The sequence below is a fragment of the Passer montanus genome, unplaced genomic scaffold (genome assembly GCF_014805655.1).
Source record: "Passer montanus isolate IOZ18808 unplaced genomic scaffold, ASM1480565v1 scaffold202, whole genome shotgun sequence".
Classification (NCBI taxonomy): domain Eukaryota; kingdom Metazoa; phylum Chordata; class Aves; order Passeriformes; family Passeridae; genus Passer; species Passer montanus.
In genome coordinates this window covers 32,887-44,342 of record NW_024366615.1, presented here as the reverse complement: position 1 = coordinate 44,342, position 11,456 = coordinate 32,887, and the positions used below count along the sequence as shown (strand labels likewise).

The 11,456-nt window shown below is 47.4% G+C and overlaps 1 protein-coding gene across 1 annotated transcript; it reads right to left on the bottom strand.

The window, feature by feature from the left end:
* Window positions 1-1,877: 1,877 nt before the first annotated feature.
* Window positions 1,878-10,776, bottom strand: HRH1 (histamine receptor H1). The gene is made up of 3 exons (XM_039708451.1): window positions 10,717-10,776; window positions 4,624-4,788; window positions 1,878-3,458 (listed from the first exon to the last, which is right to left on the bottom strand). The coding sequence occupies exon 3, from the start codon at window positions 3,337-3,339 to the stop codon at window positions 1,945-1,947; it is 1,395 nt and encodes a 464-aa protein (XP_039564385.1). The 5' UTR covers window positions 3,340-3,458; window positions 4,624-4,788; window positions 10,717-10,776; the 3' UTR covers window positions 1,878-1,944.
* Window positions 10,777-11,456: the final 680 nt, after the last annotated feature.

The following is an 11,456-nucleotide window of genomic DNA, read 5'->3' as shown; positions in this document are numbered from 1 at the left end:
AAACCACACCTGAAATATTCTCTTGAGCCTTGCCCCAAGTTGGTGGGAGGCTTCTCCACTTCTTACTGTAATTTGCTTTCCTCTGCTTCCCTCACATCCAGAGCCACTGGAACTTCCTGTTCAGTGAAATAAACTCAGACATTTTCTTAGTCACTTGCTATTTTAAATAGGCACTGTTCCATTTCCCTATTTTATTGTTATCTTACAACTATAAAATGTGGCTATCACAAATCCTCTGTCTTTGCTGTTAACACAGTTACACAAAGATCATGGGTAAAATGACTTGAGATTAAAAAAAAATAAATATTCAGGCAGCTTTATTTTCCTGGGTTTAGCTGTTTAAATGTTCTTTATTTTTACCAAAGTTTTTTATTGTCACAGTCACCATCATTTTTAGACCTATTTTCAATGATCTTGCTGAGGTTTTGTAATGTATTAGTGTATTAGTACATTTTAAGGTCAGAAAAGGCAATTTTCATGATCAACAGGACAGATTTCTTGAAAACTCTCAGCAGCCCTTGGGTAAGAGTGTTTTTCAGCACTAATAAATGTGGCTGGCTTTTATTTCCTCAGGAATCATCTAAATTGCCATCCATTTTGGTCAGAATTGCTGTTGCAAATCAGAATAGAAAAAAAAAAATTTAATGGCTGTGAACCTCAGCAATTGTTTGTGGAAGGCCAGGGATTAGAGCATGTGTTTCAAAAGGTTCTGTTCTCTACTCCAAAAAGGTGCATTTTACTACTTGTGCAGGTGTTCCTCCTGCAGTAAAAACTTGTCTGAATTCTGCAATGAATTTTGTTGGTTTTATGTTCTCTCTCTGCATTTTGCCTGATTTCTCCTAGGTTTAAGTTTCCTAATTGCAGTTTTTCCTGAGTGCAAGTTGAAACCAAAATCAATTAATCTCTGAACCTTGCATGATACACTGATATAGCCTGAATTTAAGTTTATTCCTTTATCACGTTTCCCCAATGTATTAAAATGCAGATATATTATGGCTTCATTTAATATGGAATCCTTTAAATACAATTAAGAAACTGTTCAGAATGTGGGAAATTCATCAGCACAACAAAAGGAATGAGAGAACTTTCTTTTTTCTTTGTAACATCAAAGCCAACCCAGCTTTCAGTTGCACTCCAACATCTTCTTGGTCTCTTTTCCAACACTGAGTATTCAATTATTGTGTTTTTCTACTGAAATATTTGACAGCAAGATTTATGAAATACAATTAAACACAAAGGATAGAAAAGGTAAACATATTTCATGTATAATCAACTATATTCTTCAAGTCTAGAAACAGCATCACACCCTTCTGGAGCAGATGGTGACAGTATATTGGGCATGGAAATTCTTTTGGGACGTAAAAAAATCTACTTTTTTCAGCAAAGTTAGTGTACCAGTTAATATAAGCATGATATCAAAGAGATACAGTAGGATACACACTAAAACTTGACATTTGATGAAAAGTTTGTGCTTTAGAGGAAGCTATAAATAAATAGGGGAGTTTTTTTAAACAGTTGCAAGTTCTTTCTTTGACTGTGCAAAGTACCTCCACTTGCAAATCTCACTTCACAAGCATTGTGTTTGATGGAGTAAGTTGAAAGAGAAAAAGGTTTTTGGCCAATAACAGAAATGTGATTTCTTCCTTTTCTGTGGCTGAATAATTTATAATCACTGAAGAAGTTTGTGTCTCCATTTCTGTAATGGAAGTAGTGGTCACAAATGGTTACAATGGTGTAACAGTTCATGTATTGACCTTGAGTTTTTCAGATTCTTGACCTGAAGTTGCTCTTCAAATGTGTTAAAACTATTAAATACACATTTCCCATTTTTACTACCACTTATTTACTGATTACAGTCTGCCAAAGTCTTTTACTGTGAAAGAGGAACATTTATTTTGATCAAACTCCTGAGCTGCACTTGAGCTCCAAAACCCCAGACCAGCATCAATGAATGTGGAGGATCTTTTTGAAAGTCTTCTTGAAATTCTGGTTGCAGAGAGGATAGAGGAATGGGTTTAAGGTGGAGTTGATGTAGCCCAGCCATATGGTGACCCTGTGCAGTTCTGAGAGCTGTTTGTGGTCGTGGAACGTTATCACCATGAAGAGCACGAAGTAGGGGATCCAGCAGAGCATGAAGGCTGCCATGATCACCCCCAGCTGCTTGGCTGCCTTCCTCTCCCTGTTCCAGTGCCTCTGGGTGCTCCTGGAATGGCCGTGCAGGGCGTGCCAGGTTTTCCTCAGGAATGTCATTCCCCTGGACTCCCTGCTCTGGGTCCTTCCCTGAGGGTAGCAGGGGCTGGGCTGTGCCTGGGGGGGCACCTCAGTGAAGGTGTGGTTGTCTGATGCCCCGCTGGAGTCGCTGTCCTGGCAGCCAGGCTGCTCCTTATTCCCAGTTTTTTTCGTGGCACACGCCCCGCTCTTCCCTGCTTTATCCAAGCCAGGCTCAGGCTTGGCTGTGGTGAGAGAGAAACAGCTCCACTTCAGGACCTTCCCATTACTCAGGGCCTTTGAAGCCCTGTCAGGATGGCTGAAATGAAGCTTTGCCTCCACTTTTTGGAGCTCTGGGGAGCTTTGCTTGTCTGCACCAGCGGTGTTCCCACCTAAGATTTGCTCCTGGGGGCAAATACTTTTCTCATCCTTCATCCTGGTGTCATGTGTGGTGTTTTTTTCCGTGGAAGACCAGTGGGACCCATTGCTGAGCTCCCGGTGCTGGCAGTGCTTTCGAACAGCCCTGAAGATCTTGCAGTAGAACCACAGCATCAGCAGGGAGGGCAGGTAGAAGTTGAAAATGGCCGCCAGCACTTTGAACCAGGTGACTTTGAAGAACTCCGTCTCACACTTGTTTTCCTCCACCTTCCTCTGCCCGTTGTTGGCAAAAACGTGCCAGCCCAGGATGGGGATGACCCAGGTGAAGGAGAGCAGCCAGGCCCCCAGGATGAGCAGCGAGGCTCTCATCTTGGTGCGGTACTTGAGGTACCGGAGCGGCTGCTGCACCGAGCGGTACCGGTCCATGCACAGGATGAAGAGGTTGAAAATGGAGGCCGTGCTGGCCACGTAATCCATGGAGAGCCAGAACAAGCAGGCTGCCAGCCCCAGGGGCCACTCGGGGCTCAGCAGGTCCACGATGTTCAGGGGCATCACGGCCGCCCCCACGATCAGATCGGCGATGGAGAGGCTCACGATGTACAGATTACCCACAGTCTGCAGCTTCTTCTCCGTCCTCACGGCACACAGCACGAGGATGTTCATGACAATGGTGACCAGGGAAATGCTTCCCAGGAACAGGCCGAGGAGGGCTGGGGGAGCGTTGCTGGAGGCCTCTGTTGTGTTGTTGAACATCTTTTTACGGGCACGCGGAGTGAGAATCGGAGGGGGCGTCCAGGCCTTGGATGTTCAGTCATGGTTTGCACTCCTGGGTGAGAACGTGTTAGGTTGCTTGGGGATTTTTATTTCCAGAACTAGAGGAAGGGAAAAAAAAAACCTACTCAGTTGTTATAGTAATAAGATAGTAAAGCTAATTTGTGCCTCAGCCTTTAGAGCTTTCCTAAATAACAAATTTTTACAACATTTTACATACATGTAATTTGTGTTTTAGGAAACCCCTCTAAACAATCCCAAACAGTTTTCATAGAGCTTAATCTCTTTCTGTTCCCACAATCTGAAGAAGAAATTTAATTCCTCACAGTTTTAATTCATTATATCTCATTAAACAGCTGATCATGAACCATAACATAAACTCCATATTGGCAAACCAATTTAAAATGTGCTAGTAAAAAGCAATATTAACATATTCTGTACTAAATAATTTAAATGAGCCAGTGCTTATTTACAACCTCCCTCTAATAGTTTGAGTATCCAGCAGTTGGCAGTCAGTAGGCAGTAATTCCAATTATAGGTAATGAGTAATCTCTTCCTACACAATTTAAGCTCACACAAATATTTAAAGATGCCAGGCCCATTTGAGATCAAATGTCTAATAGTTTGAGTATCCAGCAGTTGGCAGTCAGTAGGCAGTAATTCCAATTATAGGTAATGAGTAATCTCTTCCAACACAATTTAGGCTCACAAGGATTTCAAACATTTAAGGATGCCAGACCTATTTGAGATTAAATGCAAAATAATGGGATTTTTCAGGATTAATAAGCATCTTCTACTTCCCAACTGCTAACTTCATGTATTGATCCACGGTGCAGGATTGATTAGTAATATTTTACATCTTGGAGGAAATGATAACTGACAAAATTCTGCCTCCTGTCCATTGATGAAAAATGTCTGTGAAGGTGACACACATTCTGTGCCATTTCATAGCTTGTCTGAGTTTATGTTCTGGTAAATATCTCAAAGCAATAAGGAAGGAAATTGAGACTGTGAATATATTTGCTCAAAGTATTTACACAACTAGCATTGAGGTATGCATGGGATTTCTCACCCTCATAACTCTAAACATGGCCAGAGCAACACAATACAGCAGGTTGTTCCATAATCAGCATTTCCTATTGAAATTCAGTGATGCAATACTTCATTTAACTTTATCCTTTTTCATTCCAGTAATCAGGGTTTAAGCTTATATGGCTTGTGAGCCTTATGAGAGGTCAAATTCCTTCTTGCCTGGGCTTTACTCACAGGTGGGTGTTGGGAGAGGAGCTGTGTCCTTGGTGCCGGCAGCATCCATAGGCAGAGGAGACAGGAGCACCCTGGGCAGTGCTGAGATCCTGGATTCCTTCAGGCTCTGCCAGGACAATTCCTCTGTGGCAGCTGCTCACAGCTCACAGAGCCCTTGGGCATCTCCTGAGAATGAGGACAGAAATGACTCTGTGGGTGTTGGGGACAGAAATTATTCCATAGATGCTGAGGACAGAAACTGCTCCATGGATGTGAGGACAGAAATTTTTCCATGGATGTTGAGGACAGAAATGGCTCCATGGAAGTTAAACCAGCGTGCTGGAAAGTGGTTACATCCCAGTCTGTGTCTTTGTCTCCAACTCTTCAGGTGTGTTTAGGTGTAGGGGCATGGCCGAGGCAAGGAGCTGATGTAAGAAGCTGGAATGACTGATCTTCACCCCCATGTACTTCCATTTAAATGTATAGCAAAATAAAGGGAGAAAAAACAACTTTTTCCAGTCTTCAACTGGAAAAAATACCAGCAAAGAAAGCTGCCTGGTTAGACAGCTCTCCTTGGTTGCATATGGAATGCATTAACTGCATTTGGGTCTGGACTAGATGACCTCCAGAGATCCTTCCAGCCCTAACAGTTCTGGGATTCTGTGAATAAAACAGCAGAACACAATAAATGGTGTTCACTGCTTTCCAAACCTTCTCCTTGGCACTGCTGATGTTGGATAGGGCAGGATTTAGGAAACAACTTGCAGAATTGATCAGGGCTGCTCCTGCTCCAAAGCAGGTTAACGTGCCCTTTCTTCAGGAGCTACTGATGTCATTCCTTATCTCTAACTCAGTTGCCAGTAGAAGAAAGCAATAATAATGAATAAATGGGCTTTAATGTTTGCACAGTTTAATTACACTGAAACAAAGTTCACTAAGAACAAAAAAGCCAAACAGCCCAAAATCTTGGATTGCTTTGTGGAAATTCTAAATCTTGACCTCACTGTGAAATGCCTCCTTAATTTTTACTGTCTGTGAAGAGCTTTTTCTACAGGGAGGCTCAGCAATCATGATTTGTTACTGTATTACATTTCCAAGGAGCAAGAATCTACTGGGAGATGCTGAGTGGAAGCCTCAGTGCCTCTTAAGTGCAGGTGCAATCTATTAAGCCCTGACTGAGTGGGAGAAAGTTTCGAGAAGCTGGCACGTCTCTTGCTGATAGATTTTTAAGAAATTACAGCTCCAATGAGCAAAATTCTTGTTCATCAGACTAAATTCAAGCAGGAAGTGAGATTTGAATTCAGACAGCCTTTACTCACTCTGTTGTACTTAAGAAACTTATTTATTTCTAGTCACTTTTTTTCCCTAAATTATTCTTGATTTGTTGAAAGTAGTAATATGTTAGAAGTTGGATTAATTTCCCTCTCAAAAACTCATTTATTTTACTGTAAGGGAACAGTCCCTATTCAATGCCTGCCAATACTGAAGGAATATTTTTGATAAAAAGTAAATGAAAAAACTTGGTAAATCTGCCTGTTGTTCCCACTCAAATGACAATGTCTCAGTCCAGCCAGGACAGATTGGAAATGTAGCTTCAGTATCCTTCAAGCAGCATTAACAGCTACTTAATCAAACAATTTTTTACAACACCACTGTGTTTTCTTCATTTTTTTCCTAAATAAATTTATTATTTTTAAGTTTCAGCCTTAACTTAAAATTATCAGGAGATAGATACAGACTTTTTTTGACACTGGCTGGCATTTTTTTTAAACAACTCTCTTGACCTATATTCTATTAATATTACAAAGAGCTAACAGAAGATGGATGCATTCCAAAGAATGTTTTGGCCTTCCAAATGTAAGCCCCGACTTCCATGAAACTCCTCTTTTAGCAGCTCAGTTTTCTAGCTTGAGCTGTGCTAAATGTCAGTTTTTCCATGACAAATCCAGTCTTGTCCTTGTGATAGCATTTCCCAAATACGGATTATTTTTACCAAGAGATTGGAGGAAAAACTCATCTTGACGAGAATCCCAAAGCTTCCAGATATGGTATTAATTTTCCCAGCTAGTCTAAACATTATCAATATCAACTAATTGATCATCAGTGTGATCTCTTAGCAAAACAGTATTTAAATGTAATTTTCTTTAACTACTGCTGTTCTGTCTTATATTCTTTGCTCCATTACTTGTGTGTAGAAAGGGAATTTGCTGTAGGTGCCAGACCTGTGAAATCACTGTTGTAGTGGAAGAAAAGTCCTCTGTGCTGTGATGCAGGAAATAAACCCTTGAGCTGTAAAATCCCAACAAAAGAGAATTTCCCAGCAATGTGGCTCCTTTAGAGCTGAGCGGCTGCAGTTGTGCCTTTCTGGTCTGGGTTTACAATCTGTTATCCCAACTCAGACTAACAGGGCATCTTTCCTACAAGGATAGCAAAAAACCTTGGTTTTTTTTCCACCTTGTGCTACTACTGACTCCAACCCCTGACAACTGTAAACCTTGGTGGGTTTAATCCCTCTGCATCAGAAATACAATTTAAAAAATGTAACTCATCCTGTCATCCAAACATTAATGTCTGGTTCTTTGCAAGTGGCTTGGGAGATCACTACTCACAAAATTAAAAAACAGTGTATCTGAGTAAGAGCTGGGAGTTCTTTCAGTGGTGAGGTTGATCACTGCAAAAACTCTTTGGGGATTTACTTGAGTTCAGCTCAAGTGAGCTTTTGGTGCTTTGGAACTGTATGAAAACCACCAAAAAAGTGCACAGATTTAAAAGTCCTAGTGGGTGTGAGGAGTCACTCTCCATGTACTGGCAAGCCTTGTTACTGAAAGATTTATTTTAGGTCACTTTTTTTTTCTTTCATATTTAATTTGAAACCTGTATTTTCAGTCTCTTCAAACATCTGGTGAATTTACTGCAGTAATTTGATGAGTTCCTTCATATTTTAGCAATAACTCATTGAAAATACAAAGTTTTTCCTTTATAGAAACACTCATCTAACTTAAGCTCCAATTTTTTTCTTTTTTCCCAGGCAGTTTTAATGCTTCTTGTTGGATTAAACAGATGGCAAAGGGGCACAGGGTTTCATAATAGCGAGAGAGCCTGGTGTTGTGCAGGTAAAAACTTAAAAAACATCTTATCCAGGAATTCCCATTCCTCTCCATCATTCCTGTCTGTAAAGGAAGGCTCCATCAAGGATGGGATAAGGTTTAGGGCAGGTCATGTCCCTGCTGTAGAGCCAACCTCCTCAGGATATGGACTTGTACTTGAGGAAAGATCTGTATGAAAATGATGCATTTATGATTTTCCCTCACAAGAGCACAGCTGTTTTCAGAAAAGGGTGTGGGTTTAAGTTCTTTCTTGTCCTCTTTCTTCAGCCAAGCCCCTGTTCTCCCTTAAACGAGGAACCAACCCCTCCCTGCCTGTTTTTTCCTGCCATGTACCCTTCCCTTCCCTCACCAGAGAGATGCTTGAAACAAGCGCATCAATATTTTCTGTGCAGACAGCAACACCCCCAAACCATCCGAATTCAAGAGTGGCCGCTAAGTACAGTGGGGAGCCGGGACTTTATCCGCCTGTTTCCCTTCCCTTCCTTCCCATTTCCACCTGAGCATCCCCGCCGTGCTCTGCCCCTGCTGGCCTGACCCGCAGCGACTCCTCTGTGCCCCGGGGGGACCTTTGGGGCTGCAGCTTGGACAAGTGTCCTCGAGGGAAAGCTGCCTGAGCTTCCTACAGGCTATTGCTGCACTTCTGGGGTTTTCCTTCGGCTGGGTTTGCCCCCACGGGAGACCCTTTGCTCCACGCTCCCCTCTGCTGCTCTGGGCTGGGATGCGGCGGGCAAGGAGCAGCCGGAATCTGCTCCCGATTTATGCTGAGGGAGAGTTCTCAAAAGCGGGGGGTGTGTGCTGGTGAGTTGCGCTGCTCCTGTTTGCTTTCCTCCCCCGCTCCTCTCGCTGCGCTCAGGGGGGACAAGCGAGCTCCAATTCCTCCAGTTCCTCAATTCCTCCAGTTCCTCAATTCCTCCAGTTCCTCAATTCCTCCAGTTCCTCAATTCCTCCAGTTCTCCAGTTCCTGCAATCCCTCCCGCTGCCCCAGCTCCCTCCGCGCTGTCCCCGCCGCTGGTCACTCACCGAAGGCAGCAGGAGAGCGGGCAGCGGCGGCGGCAGCTCGGGCAGCGCGGCCGGGAGGAGCCGCTGCTCCTCCTGCCCGGGGCCGGGCTGGGCTGGGCTGGGCCGGGCCGGGCTGGGCTGGGCCGGGCCGGGGCGCGGTGGAGGCGGAGGATGCGATGGGAGGCGATGGGGAGCGGTGGGATGGGATGGGAGGCGATAGAGATGCTTGAAACAAGCGCATCAATATTTTCTGTGCAGACAGCAACACCCCCAAACCATCCGAATTCAAGAGTGGCCGCTAAGTACAGTGGGGAGCCGGGACTTTATCCGCCTGTTTCCCTTCCCTTCCTTCCCATTTCCACCTGAGCATCCCCGCCGTGCTCTGCCCCTGCTGGCCTGACCCGCAGCGACTCCTCTGTGCCCCGGGGGGACCTTTGGGGCTGCAGCTTGGACAAGTGTCCTCGAGGGAAAGCTGCCTGAGCTTCCTACAGGCTATTGCTGCACTTCTGGGGTTTTCCTTCGGCTGGGTTTGCCCCCACGGGAGACCCTTTGCTCCACGCTCCCCTCTGCTGCTCTGGGCTGGGATGCGGCGGGCAAGGAGCAGCCGGAATCTGCTCCCGATTTATGCTGAGGGAGAGTTCTCAAAAGCGGGGGGTGTGTGCTGGTGAGTTGCGCTGCTCCTGTTTGCTTCCGCGCTGTCCCCGCCGCTGGTCACTCACCGAAGGCAGCAGGAGAGCGGGCAGTGGCGGCGGCAGCTCGGGCAGCGCGGCCGGGAGGAGCCGCTGCTCCTCCTGCCCGGGGCCGGGCTGGGCTGGGCTGGGCCGGGCCGGGCTGGGCTGGGCCGGGCCGGGGCGCGGTGGAGGCGGAGGATGCGATGGGAGGCGATGGGGAGCGGTGGGATGGGATGGGAGGCGATGAGAAGCGGTGGGATGCGATGAGAAGGGATGGGAAGGGGTGGAATGCGATGGGATGTGGTGGGAAACAATGGGATGCGGTGGGAGGCGATGGGATGAGATGGGATGCAGTGGATGAGATGGGATGCGATGGGATCTGATGGGCTGGGGTTTTCCTTCGGCTGGGTTTGCCCCCACGGGAGACCCTTTGCTCCACGCTCCCCTCTGCTGCTCTGGGCTGGGATGCGGCGGGCAAGGAGCAGCCGGAATCTGCTCCCGATTTATGCTGAGGGAGAGTTCTCAAAAGCGGGGGGTGTGTGCTGGTGAGTTGCGCTGCTCCTGTTTGCTTTCCTCCCCCGCTCCTCTCGCTGCGCTCAGGGGGAACAAGCGAGCTCCAATTCCTTCAGTTCCTCCAGTTCCTGCAATCCCTCCCGCTGCCCCAGCTCCCTCCTCGCTGTCCCCGCCGCTGGTCACTCACCGAAGGCAGCAGGAGAGCGGGCAGTGGCGGCGGCAGCTCGGGCAGCGCGGCCGGGAGGAGCCGCTGCTCCTCCTGCCCGGGGCCGGGCTGGGCTGGGCTGGGCCGGGCCGGGCTGGGCTGGGCCGGGCCGGGGCGCGGTGGAGGCGGAGGATGCGATGGGAGGCGATGGGGAGCGGTGGGATGGGATGGGAGGCGATGAGAAGCGGTGGGATGCGATGAGAAGGGATGGGAAGGGGTGGAATGCGATGGGATGTGGTGGGAAACAATGGGATGCGGTGGGAGGCGATGGGATGAGATGGGATGCAGTGGATGAGATGGGATGCGATGGGATCTGATGGGATGCGGTAGGGAGCGATGGTATGCGGTGGGGAGCAGACAGCAGACAGATGGGAGGCGGTCGGAAGCGATGGGATGCGGTGGGAAGCGATGGGAAGCGTGGCAGGCAGTGGATGAGATGGGATGCCCGGCCCCGTCCCGCCGCGGCGCTCCGGTTCGCTGCCGAGGGATGCTCCGCTGTCCCGGGAAGAGCCCGGCTCCGGCGCTCCGGGACACTGCCGAGGGATGCTCCCCTCCAGTTCCTGCAATCCCTCCCGCTGCCCCAGCTCCCTCCGCGCTGTCCCCGCCGCTGGTCACTCACCGAAGGCAGCAGGAGAGCGGGCAGTGGCGGCGGCAGCTCGGGCAGCGCGGCCGGGAGGAGCCGCTGCTCCTCCTGCCCGGGATGCTCCGCTGTCCCGGGAAGAGCCCGGCTCCGGCGCTCCGCTGCTCTCCCCGCCCTCCGGAGAGCCTCGGAGTGGCCGCAAACCTGTGGAAATATGAGCTGGCTGTGCGGGAAGCTGGCGTGGGACTCACCCGAGGTAACACGGGAGTCTGCGGAGCATCCGACACCACCTCCTGGTCTGGGACCGTCCCAGCCTCATCAATCACAGGCTGTCACCCTTCTCTGGTCACAGCACTGCAGTACCTGGAGCTCCTTTTAGTAGAGCTCTTTCACAACTACTTCAAGACCCAGAAAAATCCCAGATGTGTAACACGTTATTGCATATTTATCTAAACTGGTGTTTTAATGATTCACATACATCTGCTCTGTGTTAAACGTGCACACAGGTCTTGGGGGATTTTTTTGCAACTATCTTACCAATATTCATTCCTTTCTTTAAGATCATGCTTATTTTTCACTCATTTAAAGAAATGTTTAGAAAGCTGTTGCACAAAACTCTCTGTGGGTTCAAAGGGGAATTTTGTTATGTAGGTCACAAGGAATTTATGCAATGATGTTTTTGCAAAGAGCATTGTTGGGCACTTGGTAACTTCATTGTTTGAGAAACTGGTGAGGAGGTATTGTAAACTTTGCACAATTGCTCTCCACCATGAGCAAAC

What these genes read in the sequence shown, in the direction of transcription:
- HRH1 (XM_039708451.1), bottom strand. Translation starts at nt 3,339, where the DNA reads ATGTTCAACAACACAACAGAGGCCTCCAGCAACGCTCCCCCAGCCCTC.